We start from the raw sequence: 22157 nt of genomic DNA, 5'->3' as shown, positions 1-22157 counted from the left end.
TGAAACATCATGTAAATTGTTTTAGATTTTAGATTCATTTAAGTAAATGGTGAATTAGGAAGAAATGTATTAGTACCCCAAGTGGAGGGGTAGTCATTTTTTTAGGACTTGCATCCTGGGATTCTAATTTTTTCTTTGTTAGGATATCATCTATGTCTCTTCATGTCATTTTGGAATTCAGGACATTTAAAAGAGAGAACTAATTAGCTCCTTTTTTTGTTTCATCCTATTCTTGTTTCGTGCCCTCTAGCCCTCTGACCCTGTTCTTTTACAGGGAATTTTTTGGGAGAAATAGGAAAAGGTATATTAACAGAATCTAGTTTCATTTCTATGTTACTGGCTCAGAGGAAATGAAGAGGATTAAGAAATGAGGGATAATGTTTTAGAGCTTCCCCCTTGTCCTCAAATGAAGGAAGGGGGAAATGGATAATCAATGGACAAAGATGAAAGGTAATAAAGGTAAATAAGTTTGTAAAAATAGGAGAGCAAAGGAAATATTAAGTATTAAAATTTGAATTTTATTTTCATGGATACAGTTGAATATCACATGCATATATTTCTTTTCTTTAAAAAGGAAATGAACAATATGGAAATTGGCTCTTTGAGCACCAGCATGGGAATCATTGGATTCCAGAACCTAGTACTAGTTATGCACTGACTTTTGAACACTTATAGTATGCGGGGAGGGCCTGAAGAATAATAGCCTGTTTGGGGCATTTGTAAGAACTTGATTTAATATTTAGAGAGCACTTTGAGTTTTCATATAAAAAATAGGTATTAGAAGACATGTGAATAAGAAATGGGGCATTTTTGTATGTGTGTGTGTGTGTGTGTGTGTGTGTGTGTTCCAAGGTAAAGTGAGTAGTTTCATAAACTATACAAAGAAAGCTACGTTAGCTGAGGGAAATGGAGTTGGACACAGAAATACTTAACCTTTAAAAAGCATAAAACCCTACCCATTTAAATCTCTGATAGGTGGGAGGCAAGGGATACCTGAAGAAGAGGTGATTGGATAATGTAAAAACACACATTTTCCTATCTAATTACAATTTGTACTTCACTACTGGCATCTCTATCTTTGAATTTGTTATGCCTAAATTTACCTAATTACACAATACATACGCTCTTCTTTTTGTAGGCGTCACTCCCCCTATCGCACACTGGAGCCAGTGCGTCCTCCAGTGGTACCAAATGATTACGTACCTAGCCCAACACGTAATATGGCTCCCTCGCAGCAGAGCCCTGTGAGGACAGCTTCTGTGAATCAAAGAAATCGAACTTACAGGTATTTTCTCTACCTCAGCACAAAATGTGATGGCCATAGTACCATAATCTGTTCAAATAACTTCAGTTAAATCTTTCTCATTCCAAAGCACCAAATCCCTTTTCCTTACTTTACTCCCACTAAACCACATCTGCTCTCACCTTCCTCTTCTGATGTTCTGATACAACTTTGAGGAATCAGGAAGTCATATAATAACAGATAATGAACTATCAACTTCTATAAGGTTTAAATGTACAGAGGGAAGCTCAGCCTTAGGTGATTTGAGAAAAGATTGTGAACCAAAAAGTTAAATGCTGAAAATTTTTCAAGTTGTTTTTTGGTGGAACTTTACAGATGAAAAACTATATTCAGTAAAAACTCAAGTGTGGGCTAGCACACCAAGGCATGATTGTGTATTAAAGTTAATGAAATATATTAAAGAAATATATTTTCATTGTAAATGGAGGGGTTTTTTTGGGAAAAGTATTAGACGTTTAGCATAACAAAGCCAATGTTATGTCTATATATTTCTAAAATTGAGTACTGTTAACAGCCTAAACATTGTCAGATTTTTTTTGGCATGAACTTTTAAAACAAAGTCTTAGGAACAATGAAATTGTCTCGAACCTAGATTTTTTTTCTTTTCCTGTATTTATAAAAGCTCACCATTGATGTTGTTACAGAGATTGAAGTGGAGGGTTCTTATCCCCCCCCCTTTTTTATTAGCTCTATATATTTCAGAAACTTAACTTATAGTATTCTGGGAAATTCTAATTAATTATTGCTTTACATCAGTGTTAATGTTCTGGTGGTCTGATTTCTTTAGCAGCAGTGGTAGTAGTGGAGGGAGCCACCCGAGTAGCCGGAGCAGCAGTCGTGAGAACAGTGGAAGTGGTAGTGTGGGGGTTCCTATAGCTGTCCCTACTCCATCTCCTCCCAGTGTCTTTCCAGGTAAACCCAAAATTCATTTTTATTTCTTCCTTTTTGAAGCCCAATTACTCTCTTCTTATACAGGACTATTTACCAGGCCTGAATATATATTGGAAAAAATTTTGGGGGAAAAAATGAACAAGTGGTATTGACATATTTACTCTCTCTTTATTTTTCCCCTGTTGCTGTGGTTTTGGGTATCTGGTGTTATTTGTTAGAAAGTGCCCTTCTTCTTCTGCTACCATATTGCTAATGAGACCAAGGCTTTAGGTATCATCTCTGTAAAGGGGTAGTTAGCTACTTTTGCTCTGTTCCATGGTTACAGATAACACCTGTAATCCAAGTTATTTATCTTGGAAAAGAATGACATTGGGCACAGTGATGACTAAGTGAGATTATGGGCATAGATCAGTGTGAAAATATTACTTTTACCAGGGGAAAAAAGCAAAACAAAATTCCAATTGCATAGCCTACTGACAGTTGGGTAATCACAGTATAGATAGGAAGATAGATAGGACTTTTGGCTATTAATTTTTTTGACCTATGAAAGCACACATTTTATGAGAAGTATCCTATCTTCTCTGAACCAAAAAATATGCCAGTAGGATTATTATTTTTTTTCCTTCCTTTTCTGCTTCTTCCTAGCTTCCTTTTCCCCTTCCTTCTTATCCTCCTCCATTTCCATCTTTCTTCCTTTCCTTCTTCCTCCATTATTGTTCCCCTCCCCTCCCTTCTTCTTCCTCTTTTCCCTCTCTCCTGATCCCCTTTAGTAGCTAGTATACTCCTTCCCCAAACTACCTTGTATTCATTTTTTTGTTTTTGTTTTTGTTTTTTGTTTTTAGTGAGGCAATTGGGGTTAAGTGACTTGCCCAGGGTCACACAGCTAGTAAGTGTTAAGTGTCTGAGGCCGGATTTGAACTCAGGTACTCCTGACTCCAGGGCCGGTGCTCTATCCATTGTGCCATCTAGCTGCCCCACCTTGTATTCATTTTGTAAAGATTATGTATGGAACAAAAGCAGTATGATTGGGTATTAATGTCCTACATTTAGTTAGTAAGTATTAATTTCTTACTGTCTCAGACACAGTGCTAAGCAATGGGAACACAAAAATAGTCAAAAGACAGTCCTGCTCTCAAGAAGTTCACAGTCTTAATGGAGAGTCAAGCAAACAAGCTTATGTACAGGAGAAATAGGAAATAATTAACAGAGGGAAAGCACTAGAATTGAGAGGTTGTGGAAAGCTTCCTCTAGAAGATGGAATTTTAGCTGGGACTTGAAGCCAGGGAGGTCAGTAATCAGAGTGGAGAATGTTCCAGGCCTGGGTGACAGCCAGAGAGAATGCTCAGAGATGAGGGGTCTTGTTAATGGAACAGCCACAAGGCCACTTTCACCAGATCAAAAGGTAAAGATTGGGGAGGAAGGTGTGAGAAGACTGGAAAGGTAGGAGGGAGCTAGGTTGTGAAGGGCATTGGATGCCAAGCAGAGCATTTTGTATTTGATCTTAGGGTTAATAGGGAGTTCACTGACATCAGGGTGACATAGTTGGGCCATTTATTGTAGTTTATTGCATTAATGTGATCGAATGTAATCTTATGATTTTGAGTTAGGAGGAAGAATTTCTTTTTTTTAACTTGGCATTATTTACTTCTGTTCTACACTATGCTGTATGGAATTTTGGAATCGGGGGTTCAGAAAAAGACATTGTTTTCAGCTCCTGTTACTAACAACAACAACAAAAATCTATCCTAACCCTATCTTTCTCCCCTCTCTTTTCTTTTCCTCTCTCTCCTTGTCTCTGTCTTTCTCTGTGTTTTTTCAAGTAAAAGGGGTATTAAGTACGTTATTTTTTATCTTTATGGATTTGTAAGTCTGTAGCAGTATCCTAAGCATGTTAACTTATTTGCCACACACGTAACAATCCTGTAACATGAGCTGCTTTTTTCCAATTTGCATTCTTTTGGTTAGCAATACGGCCTGAATGCCTAACACTAACAACTCAAAAGGCTTTTTTTTTTTCTTCTAATCCTGGCTACTGTGACAGCGTTATTAATGCTTCCTCTTCCTCCTTTTTCTGCCTAGCCCCTGCTGGCTCAGCTGGCACCCCTCCCCTTCCTGCAACTTCTGCCCCTGCCCCTGCCCCTCTGGCTCCTGCTGCTGCCCCCTCTTCCACTGCCCCTGATGGTGCTGCTGCGGGAGCTCAGCCCCTTGCTGATGGCTTCACTTCTCCAACTCCCTCTGTTGTTTCTTCCACTCCACCTACAGGTGAGTGTCTGCTCTTTCAGAGGCAGATGAACCCTGCTTTTCAGGCTGCTCTTGCTATGAAGGCAAAATACTCTGTTGGGTTTCAAAGCTGGCTTGAAGTTGAGAAGGAAAAAATAATTTTCCCATTGAGGGTAGCACTTTTCACCACTACCTAAAATTTAGAAAAGTGTTGTGTTATGGTAGTTGGTCTTGGAATTCCTTTTTACTTTGAGCTTACTCTTTTTTTATTAGTCTTGGTTTCTTAGAATATAAGACTAAAAAAGTATCATTCCTATAGTTATAAATGGTACTGAGCAGTTCAGAAAACTAGATGTACCTTTTAAATAATTAATAAGCTTACACATTAGAATTTTCATTGTGGATATTTCAGTGTCTCAGCTGGATCATAACTTGAACAATGAAGATTTTTGTTCCAGTCAGCAAATTGATTTTTGAGCATTTGACTGTCTATTTGTAATAACACTAAATGGTACAGAGATGTTGAGGACTTTTAAAAAATCTATATTATAGGGAAATAAGTAAATCCCATTATTTCTTCATTGTAGGTCTTTTTTTTTAAGTTTAAAAAATTTTTTATGTTCAGTTCCAAAGTCTCTTCCTCCCTCCTCCCACTATCCTGTCCATTGAGAAGATAAGAAATATAATACCCATCATACATTGAAATGATGCAAAGTATATTCCTAGATTAGCCATGTTGCCAAAAAAAAAAACCCCAAGAAAAATAAAGAGGAAAAAATTATGCTTCAGTATGCATCAAATCTATCAGTTCTTTCTGTAGAAGTGGATAGTATTTTTCTTCATGGATCCTTTGGCATTGTTGTAGATCATTGTATTGATCAGAGTTGCTAAGTCCTTCACCAATTGATCCTTACAATATTGCTGTTACTGTTTACATTGTTCTCCTGGTTCTGTTCACTTTACTTCAGTTCATACAAATCTTTCCAGGTTTTGCTGAAACCATTCCCTTTGTCTTGTCTTACAGCATAACAGTATTCCATCACAATAACATACCACAACTTGTTTAGCCATTCCCCAGTTGATGGCCATTCCCTCAGTTTCCAATTTTTTGCCACCAAAAAAAGAGCTGCTATAAATATTTAAAAAAATATACATATATGGATATACATGCATATTTTAAAAAATATTTATGTCCTAAAACATAAACAAACAAATAAATATATAAACTCCCTGAAAAGGTCTCAGGAATCCGAAGGGCTCCTAGGACCATACTTTGGGAACCTCTGGACTAAATAATCAGTTGCCACAAATATGGTAGAAAGGATTCTTGTTCTGGTGCTTTTTGGAATAACTGACCTCTGGGGTCCATTTCAGCTATGAAATTCTGGGATTCTAGTTGATGATTGAAACTGAAAAACTCTTGTTAACAATGTAAAAAAGGCTTAATTTCATTTGAAAGAGGAGAAACATGGTAAAGAGCAGTATAAATTTATTTTTACTTCTTGCAGAAATTTCTGAATAGAATTGTCTGAAAAAAAGTTTATATAATATTCTACTCTGTTTTAAATCTTCTACCTCCCGCAAAAAAAAAAAAAACAAAGAAAAGAAATAGGAAATAAACCTCCAGTTTGCTTTAGCTGGTAAAAATTTACCATACAATAGAACTTGCTGATGGTGATGATGGTTTGGTTTATTATTTAAAAAAAAATTATTTAGTATTTTATTTTCCCTCAATTTTCAACATTTGATTTTAAAATTTTGAGTTCCAAAGTCTCTCCCTCCCATCCTACCCTCTTCTTTGAGAAGGCAAGCAATTTGATATAGGTTATATCAGTGTAATCATACAACACATATTTCCATATTAGTCATGTTGTAAAAGAAAACACAGACCAAACACCCCCCAACATCTTTGGTTCAGTATTCATGTTGAAATTGATGTATGGTGCAGCTTGTAAGGGAGAGGGAGAGAGGGTGAGGGAGAGAAAGAGAGTTAGATAGAGTGTTAGAGTTTTGTGCATTTGAGTTTCTTAGAACAGATACTGGAGTGGTTTGTCATTTCCTTCTCCAACTCATTTTACAGTTGAGGAAACTGAAGCAAACAGGGTTAAGTGACTTGCCCAGGTTCACACAGCTAGTAAGTGTCTGAGGCTGGATTTGAACTCAGGTACTTCTGACTCTGGGGGGCAGCACTCTTTTCACTGGGTCAGCTAGGTGCCAATAATGAAAGTAGAGTAACAGTTACTTTGCTATTTATCAATACAAGGCAACTTGCATTCAGCTTGTCTAAATAGTAAGCCTTTTTGAAGACTCAATAAAATATTTCAGTTGCCATCTTCTTTAAGTAATTTTATTATTTAACATTTAAAAAAAAATTAATCAAGGTTTTAGTATTTTCCTTTGAATGACAGATTATTGCTCACCCCCAAACCAGGTCACCCTGTTCAGTTCTACAGCATGAACAGACCTGCTTCTCGACATACTCCCCCAACAATAGGAGGCTCTTTGCCCTACAGACGCCCTCCTTCTATAACCTCACAGACAAGCCTTCAGAACCAGGTGAATGGAGGACCTTTTTATAGCCAGAACCCAGGTAAGATCATCCTCAAGGTTTTTTATTATTTAGATTAAGAAACATGAACTGCTTTTTTTTAAATTTTTTTTTTTTTAGTGAGGCAATTGGGGTTAAGTGACTTGCCCAGGATCATACAGCTAGTAAGTGTGTGTTAAGTGTCTGAGGCCGGATTTGAACTCAGGTACTCCTGACTCCAGGGCCAGTGCTCTATCCACTGTGCCACCTAGCTGCCCCCCATGAACTGCTTTTTAAATAATTATGTTCTTTTCAATAGTCTTTGCTTAGCCTGATAATTTCAATATTGGTGTACCTTGTTTTATGTGATAGTTGTGTTCATGAAATATTATGTAGGGGCAGCTAGGTGGCGCAATGGATAGAGCACCGGCCCTGGAGTCAGGAGAACCTCAGTTCAAATTTGACCTCAGACACTTGACACTTACTAGCTGTGTGACCCTGGGCAAGTCACTTGACCCCAATTGCCTCACCAAAAAAAAAATATATATATTATGTAGTTCACTGTTGAGAATTTAATCATAATTTTAATACAGTGGGGAAATTTAGTATTTAAGTAATGTTTTAAGCAGTATTCCTACTAATTTTTTAAAGTCACATGTAGATAGCTATGATATGTGAGCAACCAACTAGAAATAAAGAGTATATATTAATAGTTTACTGGTGAAATGATATAAAACTTAGAGCAAAGTTAATTTTATGCACATTTAATAGTATGTATCAGTAGTTTTTAAAAATGATAATTAGGAATAATAATAAGCAGTTCACATCAGTGATAGCTCCATCATAGCCCTATTCCCTCCTCTCTGACAGATGGAGGGGTTCTTGCTTCACTTCTGCCTTCTCTCCTCTCTGGAACGTTCTGCTCCACTTTGATTCGAGCTGGCCACAGGACCACAGTACTTCTTGTTCTAGTTCCCATGTCCTAGCATGCAAACATATTAGCTGGGAATTTCCAGAACATTTGAGCTATGGATGACTAACAGCAAAAGAGGTAGAACTGATCACTTAGTGTCTCTTGGGTATCAGATCTGTGGGTTTCTAGAGGTACCTCAGAGCAGATTCTTGCTCTTTAAGACTCAAGTTGAAGGAGGGAGATGGACTGTAACCACAGACATACTTTGTTGCTCTTAACCTGTGATATAGTAGGTGGGGTATTATGAGTTAAGGAGGGAAGACTCCTCCAAAATGTCTTACCTATAACTTCCAATTAGAGATTAATTTAAATGAATAAGCACCCACCTGGTAAAAATGAGAAGTCAAGAGAGTTTCTGGGTAATTAATAATCAATTTATTAATTAGGCTAGCAAATGATCAATTAATTGTTGGTCAGTGGTTTCTCTTGGTGACCCAACACTTAAATACCTTTGGAAAAGTAGATGTCCCTGACAGACAGGGATCAGCCTTTATTGATGAATAGTCAGTGAGGAGGTGGATGAGGAGGTGGGATGAAAGCCTTTAGCTCTTCCTGCTGAGACTCAGCTGTTTCCAGCTATCTGGACAAAGGCATCTATCTCTCCCTGGACCACTTAAGTTGAACAGTCGGGGTTTCCAGGGTGTCTAATGCTATTTAGGGCTGGAATTGACCTAGATTAGATTCTCTTTACATTTTAATCAGAAGTAAGCTCTCCCAGTTGGGTGGGGTCATGACCAGAATTGAGGAGAATGTTTTGGAGGGCTAGGCCAATCATTTTGTCAGCCCTGTTCTTCAGAAGCTAACTGATCTACAAGGTCTAGATTTTGAAAGAGGAAGTAAAAAGAGAAAAAAAACCCCTGAATCCCAGTATTAATCATTTCTCTCATAATGTGGAAAGAATAAGGCATTGGTTTGCAGGTGAAGGGGCACAAGGACGGGGAGAGTTAGAAATAGAAGTTTGAGGTGGAGAAGGGCTACTGGACATTTACTGTTTAGTGTGGGACAGAGTGGGGTAATAATTCTAGACTCAAATTAAGAGTCAGTGAACTACAAGATATTTGAACTCACATTAAAGATAATTACAGATTTTGGTTCTATTGGATGTTTGATAACCATATTTTATCCTTCTCAGTAGAAAGGGAGGTGGGGGACCACAGATATAGAATGTCGCATATATTACCAAACTTGGATTTGTTGGTTTGTCTTGCTTAACTGTTTTCTTTTGTGACAAGAGAGAGTTCTTTGGTGTATAGGTATAAATCAGAAAATGTCTGTGGTATTAGAAAAAAAGTCATCAACAATTTTTTTTTTAAAGGGTGAGATGTAGGAAGAGTGCCACATTAAGAAGCCATATGTGGGTGGAGAGATAAGTGGCATGCTAGGATGTAGAGGAGCCCAGATTCTCTGTCAGTCCCCCATGGTTCTTAGAAAAGCACTATTCTAAAAAGATAAAATGAATCACCTGTAGACTCCTACACTTGGCCTTGCAGTCCATAGAAGGATCCTGTAATCTTGTGGAAATCCAGAGATAGGTAAACTGAGATAGGTGCAAAGCAGAAATTGGGGGTGAGTGGGGGTTGTCTGTTTAGCACCAACAATACCCAAACAAGGAGGATGTAAATGGCCTTAGACAAAGATGAACCTGGGTATTCCCAAAGCCCTTGGTAACAGGAGCCCAGTGTGCATGCAGGGCAGCCACAGGGAGCTCCAGGAGGGTTCTGTTATAGCCTGAGCTCAGAGGCTAGAGAAAGGCACCAGAGAAAGGCCAGCCTGAGGTATCTCCAAAGCCCTTCGGTGGAATTCAGCATGGGAGTAGTACTTGATCTCAGCAACAGAGGAAAAGGACACTAAGGAGAGCCAAATGTAGGGGAGGTCCTGTATCTCTGTGGCAAAAGAGATTTACCTCCACACAGAGTCCAGGACTTCAGTGGCCCAAGAGTCCCTTGATGGAGAGGAAGCCTAGTTTTGTCCACCATACTCAAGATTAGGCTGGTCCTGCCCACACTATTCAGTTGCCAAGTATAGCTGCAACTCCCTTCCCTTCTCCCCTTCAATTGCCCTTCCCGCCTCCCCAGCCTAGATCTTGAGGCTACTGAGTAAACCAAGGTAAATACCTAATAGCATAAAATAATACCTTGGTTTGAAAGATTTCTGGCTTAAAGCCTGAGGAGAATAGTGACCATATAACAAGTGTTGGAGGAAAAATATGTCCTGGTCACAAGGATTGTAGAAATACCTGGAAGAAATAAAACAAGATATATAAAAAGAAATAGTCAGGGAAGAAAGAATAACAATTAGAAGTGATAACTTAGAACAAATGGTGGATAACCTCAGCTAAGAACTAAATGCACTGAAAATTAGAATGAGCCATGCAGAAAACTACTTAATATTCATCAACAAACTAACAACAAACTAAAAAAAATAGAAGGAATAGAAAAATCTAATAAATCTATAAAAATATAAAAACAACTTGCCTAGAAAACAGGTCAGGATATAATCTAAGAATTATTGAGTCACTGAATTTCAGTTCCATTCAATAAACATTTATTAAGTGCCTACTATATGCCAGGCACTATGCTGAGTGATGGGGATAAAAATAAGAAAAAGAAAGATAGTCCTTGCTTTTGTTGAGCTTACAATATATAATAAGAGAAAGCAACACACAAAAGGAGGCTGAAAATCAAAGGAAAGACAGAGAAGGTAGCTGACTTAGGGGCATGATGATAGTGGAGTTGAATCAAAGTATCTTTGGTGGGAATGGTTGGTCTGTGAACTCTCTTTAAGATTTGGGAGTTTTTTGCTCTGCCCTCCAGATTGCCAATTAGAGGGGCATAGTACAATGAGGGTGATGATTGAGGTATGAGAAACAAAGCTGATGCAGTTTCTAAAATGATGAGTTCCTTAGTGATGAGCTTCTCTTTGGAACATGATGATGGTAGACTTGAATCCAAGGAGTGCAACTGTTTGGTACTGTTATCTAAAAATTATGACCAGAAAATTTCTAAGGGGCAGCTAGGTGGCGCAGTGGATAGAGCACCGGCCCTGGATTCAGGAGGACCTGAGTTCAAATCCGACCTCAGACACTTAACACTTACTAGCTGTGTGACCCTGGGCAATTGCCTCACCAAAAGAAAAAAGAAGAAAAAAAGAAAATGTCTGAATACCATATTTCAAGAAATTATAAATGAAAACTGCCATCACTCTTAGAACCAGAAGACAAAGTGAAAATAAGAGTCCATCAGTCATGTCTTGAAAGACACTCTAAAATGAAAGCTCCAAGAAACATCATAGCCACAATCCAGAGCTTCCAGGTCAAAGAAAAATTCTAAAAGCAGCCAAAAAGAAAGTGTTTACCTATGAAGGAGCCACAGGAAGGATCACAAGACTTGGCAGCTGTTACCTTAAAGAAGAGGAGAGCTGGGAATGCAGCATTCCAAAAGACAAAAGAGAAAAGCTTATAGCCAAAGATAAGCTATTGGTAAATGTACATCTCATTCTTTTTTTTTCTTTTTCTTTTTTTTTTTTTTGGTGAGGCAATTGGGGTTAAGTGACTTGCCTAGGGTCACACAACTAGTTAAGTGTTAAGTGTCTGAGGCTGGATTTGAACTCAGGTCCTCCTGACTCCAGGGCCGGTGCTCTAACCACTGTGCCACCTAGCTGCTCCGGTCTCATTCTACAGAGAAAAAAAATGACTCTTGAATTGAATAGAGGATTTCTCATCATTTCTGATGAAAAGGGCAGGAGCAATTAAACATTTTGAAATGAAAATGCAAGTTCCAAGAGAGAAATAGAAAGGCAGACACATTTGATTAATTGGAAGGAAATATGGGGGGGATGAATTGTTTACATAAGGAGGCATAAGAAACAAATGTCTACTCAGGATCCTAATATTTTTAGGGTCATAAAGAAAGACAAAATGACAGAGGACCTGTGAGTGGTTTTGTTATGTTTTGATCATCTTAGGAGAAGACAAAAATGGGAGGGATAGGGGCTTATACTGGAGAAGAAAGGAGGAAGGGGAAAGAAATCACTATCATGTAATAGAGGTGCATAAGATAATACATAATAGTGGAGGGAAGGTAGGGGGAATGGGCATCCCTTGAACCTCACTTTCATCTAAACAAGATAAAGGAGATTATACACAATTATACTCACATCTCCTACACATGGAGATTTTGGTTTAGAAATAGCATCAAAACTCAAGGGAAAATGGGAGGGCACAGGAACTTGGGAGACATAGAGAGAGATCACAAGGAATAAAGGAATAGTCATTAGCAAAATAAATTTTAATATTAGAGAGAAACATGAAGGGGTGATTAAAAAGAAAGGAAGAAAGTGACAAACTTTAATTGGGCAGGGTAAGGGGAAGAAAAGAGCTACTACAACACAGAGAGAAGAGGCTATTTCATTAATAGATTATAGGTGTTAGGCAAACTCCCTTCTCTTTTACTTCCTTAGTAATTGTAATAAGGGGCATGGGACTAAAGAGAGGGGAAAAGTTCAAGAGGAATAGAGTGGAGAGAAGTACATTTTAAAGAATTACAACGCTGAATATGAATGTATTGAACTCTATCTTAAAATAGAAGAGGATAGCAGAATAGATTAGAAAACAGAATTCAAAAATATATTGTTTACAAGAAATGCACATGATAAAGATCAAATCCACTATGCTTCAGCTGAAAAGCTTTTTTGAGTTAGCAGCCATGATTTCAGAAAATACTATGGTAAACAGTAGTAGTAGTAGGGCTCCACCAGTCGCTGACGACCATGGATCAGCCCCCTGAAGAGCCACAGACCACAGTGTGGCTGTGTGTTATATCTACCCCATGAGGAGTAGCTGGAGTGTCCTCTCCAGGGCGCTGGCCTGGGCGGATCAATTGGAAAACAAGCTGTTGCCCATGCAGCAGCTTTTCCCTCTTCTCGACGTTGGTGGATCCAAAGGAGAGGCAGAACCAATACAGTTTGGCACCAGTGCCGCCGCAGGAGTTGCCAGAGGGATGTGATGTCCAACATCTAACTGCCTAAGGGACTCTGACTCCTGATTTTTCCTCGGGGTTAACTCCTGAAGCCTTTCCCATATATGGGTATAGCCGCAAGGCAGCAGAGGTTTAAAATCAGGGTTTTCCTTTCCTTAGGCAAGTTGCCTACCAAGGCTAATGAGCCCCACCTGCCTGAAACGACTGGTTTTAAGGCGCCAGTGACTCGCCTTTGCCCCTTCTCCTGTTAGTGGAAACAGTTCCGCCATGAGAAGGCCAGGAGTTGGGCTTTGGTTGTCAGAGGCTATTTGAGATGCACGCCATTGGAGCATTTTATAGAAAGTGGGAGCTTATCCCCACTCTCATCCCGGCATGACAACCTTTGGAACCTATGGTAAATATAAACATGATAAAAAGAAACAAGCAGGAAAAAGAATATGCTTAAAGAGACCATAAATAATGTATCAATATCAACACAACTCACCTAATAGGATAGTACCTACATACTCTTTGTTTGTTTGTTTGTTTGTTTTTTTGCAGGGCAATGAGGGTTAAGTGACTTGCCCAGGGTCACACAGCTAGTAAGTGTCAAGTGTCTGAGGCTGGATTTGAACTTAGGTCCTCCTGAATCCAGGGCTGGTGCTTTATCCACTGTGCCACCTAGCTGCCCCTCATACCTGCATACTCTTTCTTTTTTTTTTTTTTGGTGGGGCAGTGGGGCTTAAGTGACTTGCCCAAGGTCACACAGCTAGTAAGTGTCAAGTGTCTGAGACTGGATTTGAACTCAGGACCTCCTGAATCCAGGGCCGGTGCTTTATCCACTGCACCACCTAGCTGGCCCCCCCCCCAATACTCTTAAAAGGAAAAATTAATAAAATTGGAGGGAGAAATAGATAGTAAAAATGTAACAGTATGAGAACTTATATAGTATTCCTTTCTGACCATGACAAATCTAAAAAAAAAGCAATCAGTGGCTTGAACAGAATTTTAGAAAATAAGGCATGTTAGATGTCTTTTGTTTACTCAGTGGGAATAGAAAGGAATTTATGTATCTCTCAGCTGTACATGACATTTTTACAAAAAAAAAAATTGATTATTGTGATGTGGAGACCATTCCAGAGATATAAAAAAGCAAAAATAATAATTTACTGATTATAATGTAATAAAAATTATATTCAATAAGAGACCCTTAAAGAAAGAACTAAAAAGTAATTTGAAGCTAAATAATATCATTCTGAAGCAGACACTTGACACTTACTAGGTGTGTGACCTTGGGCAAGCCACTTAACCCTCATTGCCCCCGCCCCCCCCCCCCCAAAGTAGCTGTGTTCAAATTTTGACTGCCACTTAATAGCTATTTGATCTTTGGCAAATCATTTACATTCTCTGAGCCTCAGTTATCTCATCTATAAAACAAGTCAGGCTAGATGACCTTTGTGGTTTCCTTTAGTTCTAGTGTTGTGATCACATGCATGATTCATTTGGTTTTTGGAACTGAGATAATTGCTTAATTCATATGTGGTTTTGGGCAAGGCAGTTATCTTTCCATACTTTTTTTTCTAGTTGACTCCTGCCCTTCATAGAAAATTTGAATCATTTTTTTGTTTTGTTTTAAAAGAAGGTATAAAGTACAACTCTGCCAACACATTAATTTTTAAAAGACAGGTTTTCTAACTGCTATTTTAAAAAACCTAGTGTCCCTTTCTCCAGGTTGTTCTGTGACTAAGGGGCTATATATAAAACTGATGCATCTTTGCTATAAATAAATAAAGCTTTTTTGCCCTAGAATATTCTCATGTATCATCCCTTACTTTGCTCCTGACATAGCTTACTTATTTTTATTTAATGGAAAATAGTGTAGGGTGCTTTCCCAAATAACTAATTCCAGATTTCAAAACTGCATTCTTAGATATGACTCTCCTGGTCATATCCTGCAAGTTGAAACCCTGCCAAAAATAGCTGTTGATTAAGAAAAGCCAGTTGAAAGCTCAGATTTATGGGGTTGCCAAATTAAAGCAAACCCTGGGAGTCATAAGGACAACAGCATATTGCTCCTATATTGCTGAGGACGCTCTTTGGAGATATTCTGAAAATGCAGTGTGAGGTAGATATTAAGCTTGGAAATAGCCGGTTTTTGTTACAACAGTGATGAGGATGTCTTGTTCAGCCACTCCCCAGTTGATGGGCATTCCTTTGATTTCCAATTCTTAGTCACTAAAAAATGAGCTGCTACAAATATTTTTGTAAAAATAGGTCTTTTTCTCTTTTTTGGGGGGATGTCTGTGGGATATGCACCTAGCAGTGGAATTGCTGGATCAAAGGGTATGCAGGATACCCTTTGACCCAACAATACCACTTTGGGGTACTTTTCCCAAAGAGATCATAGAAGAGGGAAAAGGACCCACATGTACAAAAATATTTATAGCTGCTCTTTTTGTGGTGGCAAGGAATTGGAAATTGAGGGGTTGCCCATCAATTGGGGAATGGCTGAACAAATTGTGGTATATGAATGTAATGGAATTCTATTGTGCTGTAAGAAACGATGAGCAGGAGTTCAGAGAAACCTGGAAGGACTGCATGAACTGATGATGAGTGAGATGAGCAGAACCAGAAGAACATTATACACAGTATCATCAACATTATGTGTTGGTTAACTGTGATGGACTAGATTCTTCTCACCCATTCAACAGTATAAGAAAGTTCCAAAGGACTCATGATGGAAAAGGTGCTCTAAATCCAGAAAAAAAAAAAAAGGGGAATTGTGGAATATGGATGCTGGTTGCATCATACTGTTTCTTTTGTTTTTGGTGCTGTTATTCTTTTTTGAGGTTTTTCCTTATTGCTCTGATTCTTCTCTTATATGTAGAAATATGTTTAATGTTTTATATATATATACATATACATACATATACATATACATATACATATATATATATATATGTATATATATCCTATATCAGATTACCTACTGTCTAGGGGAGGGAGGGAGAAAAATTTGAGATTTGAAATCTTATGTAAACAAATGTTGAAAACTACCTCTACATGTAACTGGAAAATAATAAAATACTTTTATTTTTTTAAAAAAAGGGTATGCAGATTTTCATAGCCCTTTAGGCATAGTTCCAAATTGTTCTCCAGAATGGTTGGATCAATTCACAACTCCAGAAGCCACGGATTAGTGTCCCAGTTTTCCCACATCCCCTCTAACAGCCAACATTTTCCTTTTTTGTTATATTTGCCACTCTAATGAGTGTGAGGTGGTATCTCAGAGTTGTTTTAATTTGCATTTCTCTGATTAATAATGATTTAGAGCATTTTTTCATATGACTATAGATAGCTTTGATTTGTCTGAAAACTGCCTTTTCAGATCCTTTGACCATTTATCAATTGGGTAATGACTTGTATTTTTATAAATCTGACTCAGTTCTCTATATATTTGAGAAATGAAGCCTTTGTCAGAGATACTTATTGTAAAAATTCTTTCCTAATTTTCTGCTTTCCTTATAATTTTGGTTGCATTGATTTTGTTTGTGCAAAAGCTTTTTAATTTTATATAAGCAAAATTATCTGTTTTACATTTTGTAATCCTGTCATATATTCCTTGGTCCTAAATTCTTCCCCTGTCCATTAATCTGACAGAAAAACTATTCCATGCTTTCTTAATTTGCTTATGGTATCACCTTTATGTGTAAATCATGTACTCATTTTGACCTTATTTTAGTATATGGTATGAGATGTTAGTCTATACCTAGTTTCTGCCATACTGCTTTCCAGTTTGCCCAACAGTTTTTGTCTAATAACCGTATAACCTATTTTCTGAACTTTTACAGTAGCCTCAAGATTGTCAGCCTGGTTCAAAGGAGGTTTAAGCATTCGTTCTCTGATGCTTTTTTTTTTTTTTGAGGCAATTGGGGTTAAGTGACTTGCCCAGGGTCACACAGCTAGTAATGATGCTTCTTAAATAATGAGTTTGGGTGAATCATTTTAAACTTCCTGGTCCTCAGAACACTCACCTGTGAAACAAGAAGGTTGAATGAAGTGACCTCTGATGATCCCCTTCTTACACTTTGTTCAGGAAGCTGCTTTTGATTCCTGAGGTCACTATGATAAAATAGAAACAGGTCGGGCTTTTAAAGCCATTTGTACTTTGGCTGTAGCTTACTTTTTCAGGCTCGCTCTTTACCCATCTCCTTCATGCATTTTGTGTTCCAGACAAGTTGGCTCATTTGCTCTTTCCTCTATACCACATCCCCTTTCTGGCTCCCTGTCTTTGTTTGGTTAGCCTACCCTGATCATCTTCCCTCCAGTGCCCTTCCCACAGAAATTATTTTGAATGTTTTTTGTAAGTAATACTGTATTTTCATGTTGTTTTCTCCAATAGAATATAAATTACCTGAAGGTAGAAACTGCTTTGTTTTTGTTTCTGTATTCCTAGTGCCTAGCACTATAGGGACTTGAGTCCTTTTTTGATTGGATTGGAAGCTGCAAGTTCATGGGATCATAAATTAGAGCTGGGACAGGATTCTAGGGGCCACTTAAGTTAGATAAGTTAGGGGCAGCTAGATGGCGCAGTGGATAGAGCACCGGCCCTGGATTCAGGAGGTCCTGAGTTCAAATCTGGCCTCAGACACTTAACACTTACTAGTTGTGTGACCCTGGGCAAGTCACTTAACCCCAATTGCCTCACTTAAAAAAAAAAAGTTAGATAAGTTAAATGTAGGGGCTACCTAGAGATAAGTTAAATGTATTTTGGGGCAGATAGTTCGTGCCATGGGGCATAGAGTGCTTGGCATGCAGTCAGAAAGATTCATCTTCCTGAGTTCAAATCTGGCCTCAGACACTTCTTAGTAGCTATGTGACCCTGGGCAAGTCACTTCACACTGTTTGCCTCAGTCTCCTTTTCTGTAAAATGAGCTGGAGAAGGAAATGGTAATCCACTTTAGTATCTCTGCCAAGAAAACCCCAGTGTGGAATGGGATCATGAAGAGTCAGATACGACTGAAAAATGACTAAAAACCAACAAATGTATTCTAGGCCCAGAGAAATTAAGTGATTTGCCCAGTTAGACAGTTGAGAAGAGTCAGGATTTGAACCTAAGTCCTTTAACTCCAAATTCAGTTTCCTTCCATTGTACACTACCTTTGATCTGCAGGAGTTTGTTCCTCCCCGGCCACTGTTAAAGGATCTGTCTTCTCCCTTAACCATCTTTCTCCAGTCAAGGGTATCTTTTGTGCCTCTTGCTTTTGGCAGGGGGGGGGGATATCCTAATTATTATAGGTTTTCCCTTAACAGAGAAATTGCAGGTTAATTGCCACTTTACATATGAGAAACTGAGGCTCAGAAAGTTATGTGGCTTGTTCATTGTCATAAGTATACCAAACACCACAGGTTGGATTTGCATAGAGCAAAGTTTCTTAAACTGTGGGTCATGATTTCTTATGAGGTTTCATAACTGAATGTGGGGGTTGAGGAAAATTTGGCAATGAATGTTTGATTTGTATACCTATTTTATATACCTATATACTTATGGTTGTGTAAAAATTTCTTGGTCAAAAAGGGGTTGCAAGTGGAAAAAGTTCAAGAAGCCCTGAAATAAAGATTCTGTCTGATTCCAAATCCATCACTACATAATATTGTGTGGTTTCTTTGTTTTACTTGCGTTGGGCAAATCTTTGGATTTAAAATTTGAGGGCCCAGCTTCCTTACTGCTATGAGTTTGTGATGTCTAATCATTTGCGTGTTTGTCTGTCTTGGTGTCCCTACCTTATTAATATTGTAATGATTGAAATATTAAGAAAGCATAATATATTGTGCATTTGATCTTTTTTAAGAGAGAGAAAAATATACCCATCAGCTCAAGTGCCACCAAAGAGCACACAGTTACAGGAGTCAAAGTCCAAGTTTAAGAATCTCATCTTTTCTTCTATCATATCCTTCCCTCAACAGTATAACTGTAGTAGATAATTTTAGAAAAACTGGAACTATGGTATTTTGTTTATGATCATTACTATTGGGTGTTTCCGGTCATCTTGCAAGATCAGCAAACTCCAGTTACATAAATAGACTGTGCTTGGCATATGTGTGTGTTTTCTTTTGAAATGTCCAAGTACTTTGTATGTCCAGAGTACAGAAAGTGTTTGAAATATTTATTTCATTAAATGTATGATTGTGTTACCTTTACATTTTAAAATTTCTTTGAACAAATCATTTACTGTATTCAGTCTATATATAATGAATTCATTCTGGAAAAAATGAGCTCAGTCTGTGATGTTAACTATTTTCTAAATTCAGTTTTTGGGATGTAGACTCAGCATTGAAATATGAATTGTGAAGTCAGTGATATTTGTTAGACTTTTTACTAATTCTTGGTGAAAATATATTGAATCTCATTAATGAACAAAATTATGGGTAGGAGTAGTCTTTTTTTTTTTTTTAAAGTGAGGCAATTGGGGTTAAGTGACTTGCCCAGGGTCACACAGCTAGTAAGTGTTAAGTGTCTGAGGCCGGATTTGAACTCAGATCCTCCTGACTCCAGGGCCGGTGCTCTATCCACTGTGCCACCTAGCTGCCCTGGAGTAGTCTTTTAGTGTTATGTTGTAACATGGTAGAATGAATTCTGATGTTTAGCAGAGATTTTAAAATAAATTGAAGCAGGTAAAATTTCATAGTGTGGTAAAATAATGGAATTTGGCAGACACCCAGGGGTCTGACCTGATTGATTTAATAGTGTTTGAATTGGGTGTGAATGAGAAACTACTAAGTACCCACTTAAGACAATTAGATTTTTAGCCACCTAGTTTAAACTTGGCCAACCCTGAAAAAGGAGTGTCCTCAGAGGCTGTGGACTGGGTCATCAACAAGGAACTAGTCTCAGCCACACTCCTTGAAGGACCTCCCCTTTGGGGGAGGGAGAAAAAGGTAGAAAAAGGGACCCCAACAGGAAGTGGACACACACATTCTCACCCACTCTCTGGCCTTGAAGGAGCGTCATAGCGGATTGGCTGCCATAGAAATTATAGACCCTTGGTGGTGAGTTAAATCCAGCCCTTTGAATTAGCTGAGCTGGAAGTGAGTTTGGGGATTGTATAGGTTTTTGTTAGAGTTAGGGGGATTATCCATTTTCCTTTTTCCCTATTCCCTTGTCCTTGACTTTATTAATTTCACCTTTGCTGTGTATTTTATTCCCATTAAATAAAACCTGATTTGTTTGTGGAAAAGACAGTTCAGAGGGGAGGAAGCTTTGGACCTAGAGGTCCCTCATTATTTTCTGAACCCCAATATTATGGCGAGCCACCCAATTAACTCTCCCCATATTAAATTTGGCCCCTACAATACCCATAAACTTGGTAAAGATGATGAAAGATAGTAGTCAAAGTTGTATGGAGCTGTTACAGGAAGACAAATACTAGCAATACACTGTTGCTATTGTTAGTGCTGTGGTTTAGTTCAATGATTTTGGAAAAAGATTTATAATTATATGAGAAAAGAAAAAAATAAAACCATTATCTGTTTGTAATCTTTCACCATTCTCATTATTGAGAATATGTCTCCAAGGGATCAGTGAGAGAAAGAAAGGTGCCATAAAACAATATGTGTAGATATACTTTTCATAACAGCAGAAAACTAAACAAAATGCATGCCCATTGATTGGAGAATAATTGAACAAATTGCTGTATGTGTATATAATAGAAAGAATTCAGAAATGTGGATAGACAAATGAACTGTTAGGGGAAGAAGAAAACAAAATACATTGACTTAAATAATATGAACGAAAACAGCACAGAAATCTGATTTAGTGCAGTGAGCAATTTTATTTCCTGAGGACACACAATGAAACAGATTTATTTCTTCTTGGTGGGGAGGTATTGGCTACTGGGTATGGGATATTGTGTCTAGCGCCATTGCCATATTGAGTTTGTGTAACCTTTTTTTGTTAAAAAGAAGGGTTCTATGGCAGTATATATTAGGAAGGTGTACATAGTAAAAACAAGAAGCATTGAAACATTTAAAAGAGAAAATGAAAGTAATCAATTTTTATTGCAACATATACAAATTCATATGTAATTTCTAGCTATAATCTAATGAATATTTATAAATCTAACATATCTATATGCTTTTTTTGGCATATAAATGGTGTGTTGCCTTCAGAACCCACTGTACCTATGATGATAGGTTTTGTGGTGGAAGAATTCTAAGAGGTTATGTAGCCCAAACTTCTCACTTTATGGATAAGGAAACTGAAGAGCTAGTTGAGTTACCTGAGGATTATAGGTAGCAAGTAGTCTGGATGAAATTAAAACCCAGGTCTTTTCACTTCTTTTTTCTTGGGGGGGATGGGGGGTGAGGCAATTGGGGTTAAGTGACTTGCCCTGGGTCACAGAGCTAGTAAGTGTTAAGTGTCTGCGGCCATATTTGAACTCAAGTCCTCCTGAATCCAAGGCCAGTGCTCTATCCACTGTGCCACCTAGCTGCCCCGATCTTTTCACTTCTAATTCCGTACCACAATTCATTATTTTTTCATTCTTAAAAAATTCTTGGGGGCGGCTAGGTGGCGCAGTGGATAAAGCACCGGCCCTGGATTCAGGAGTACCTGAGTTCAAATCTGGCCTCAGACACTTGACACTTAGTAGCTGTGTGACCCTGGGCAAGTCACTTAACCCCCATTGCCCCGCAAAAAAAAAAAAAAATTCTAAAATTAGCAAATATCCCATTTAATGAGCAATTCCATATATGTATATATGCATATATATAGTAGAACAGAAGGAGAAGATTGTACGTGAAACTGAATCTCAGTTATGTACAGCTTGCTTTTAATTTTAAAGTATATAACAGTTTTAACATCCAATTTTCAAAGTTGTCCTGTTGGTCTGTGAATCCTTCTGGCTTTTTGTTCTCTTTTTGGTGGGAATGGGGTGGAAGGGAGAGGGAGAACCACCCTTCCCACATTTCCTCTAATAAAAAAAAATCCTTGTTAGAAATATGCATATTGAAGCAAAACAAATAGATTGACCATGCCCCAAAATTTGTATATCTCATAAAAATGTAGCATCATTGGTGCTTTGGGATTGTGGTTAGTAATCACATTGATCGGAGTTCCTAGGTCTTTCATAATTCTTTTTCTTTTCATTGTTGTTGCTATTATATAATGTTTCAGCCCACCTGAGTCTTCATCACCTCATATGAGTCTTCCTAATTTTTTTCACAACTGCTTCTTTTATAATTTCTTACTGCACAATAATATTCTTTTACATTTATGTAACATAATTT

At 37.9% G+C, this 22157-nt stretch overlaps 1 protein-coding gene across 14 annotated transcripts in view; it reads left to right on the top strand.

The window, feature by feature from the left end:
* ABI2 (abl interactor 2) overlaps positions 1-22157 on the top strand; it is a 103625-nt gene that overhangs the window by 56084 nt on the left and 25384 nt on the right. For 2 of the 14 annotated variants that reach the window (XM_043992182.1, XM_043992180.1), the window contains 4 exons: positions 1139-1285; positions 2091-2215; positions 4274-4456; positions 6846-7004. In XM_043992182.1, coding sequence (XP_043848117.1) covers positions 1139-1285; positions 2091-2215; positions 4274-4456; positions 6846-7004 — 614 coding nt within the window. The remainder of the gene's footprint in view (positions 1-1138; positions 1286-2090; positions 2216-4273; positions 4457-6845; positions 7005-22157) is intronic. The other 12 variants (XM_043992186.1, XM_043992184.1, XM_043992185.1 and 9 more) reach the window with 7 other exon arrangements.

The sequence above is a fragment of the Dromiciops gliroides genome, chromosome 3 (genome assembly GCF_019393635.1).
Source record: "Dromiciops gliroides isolate mDroGli1 chromosome 3, mDroGli1.pri, whole genome shotgun sequence".
NCBI classification, from domain to species: domain Eukaryota; kingdom Metazoa; phylum Chordata; class Mammalia; order Microbiotheria; family Microbiotheriidae; genus Dromiciops; species Dromiciops gliroides.
Note: the sequence above shows the minus strand (reverse complement) of the source record. Positions and strands in the feature narration are given on the sequence as shown.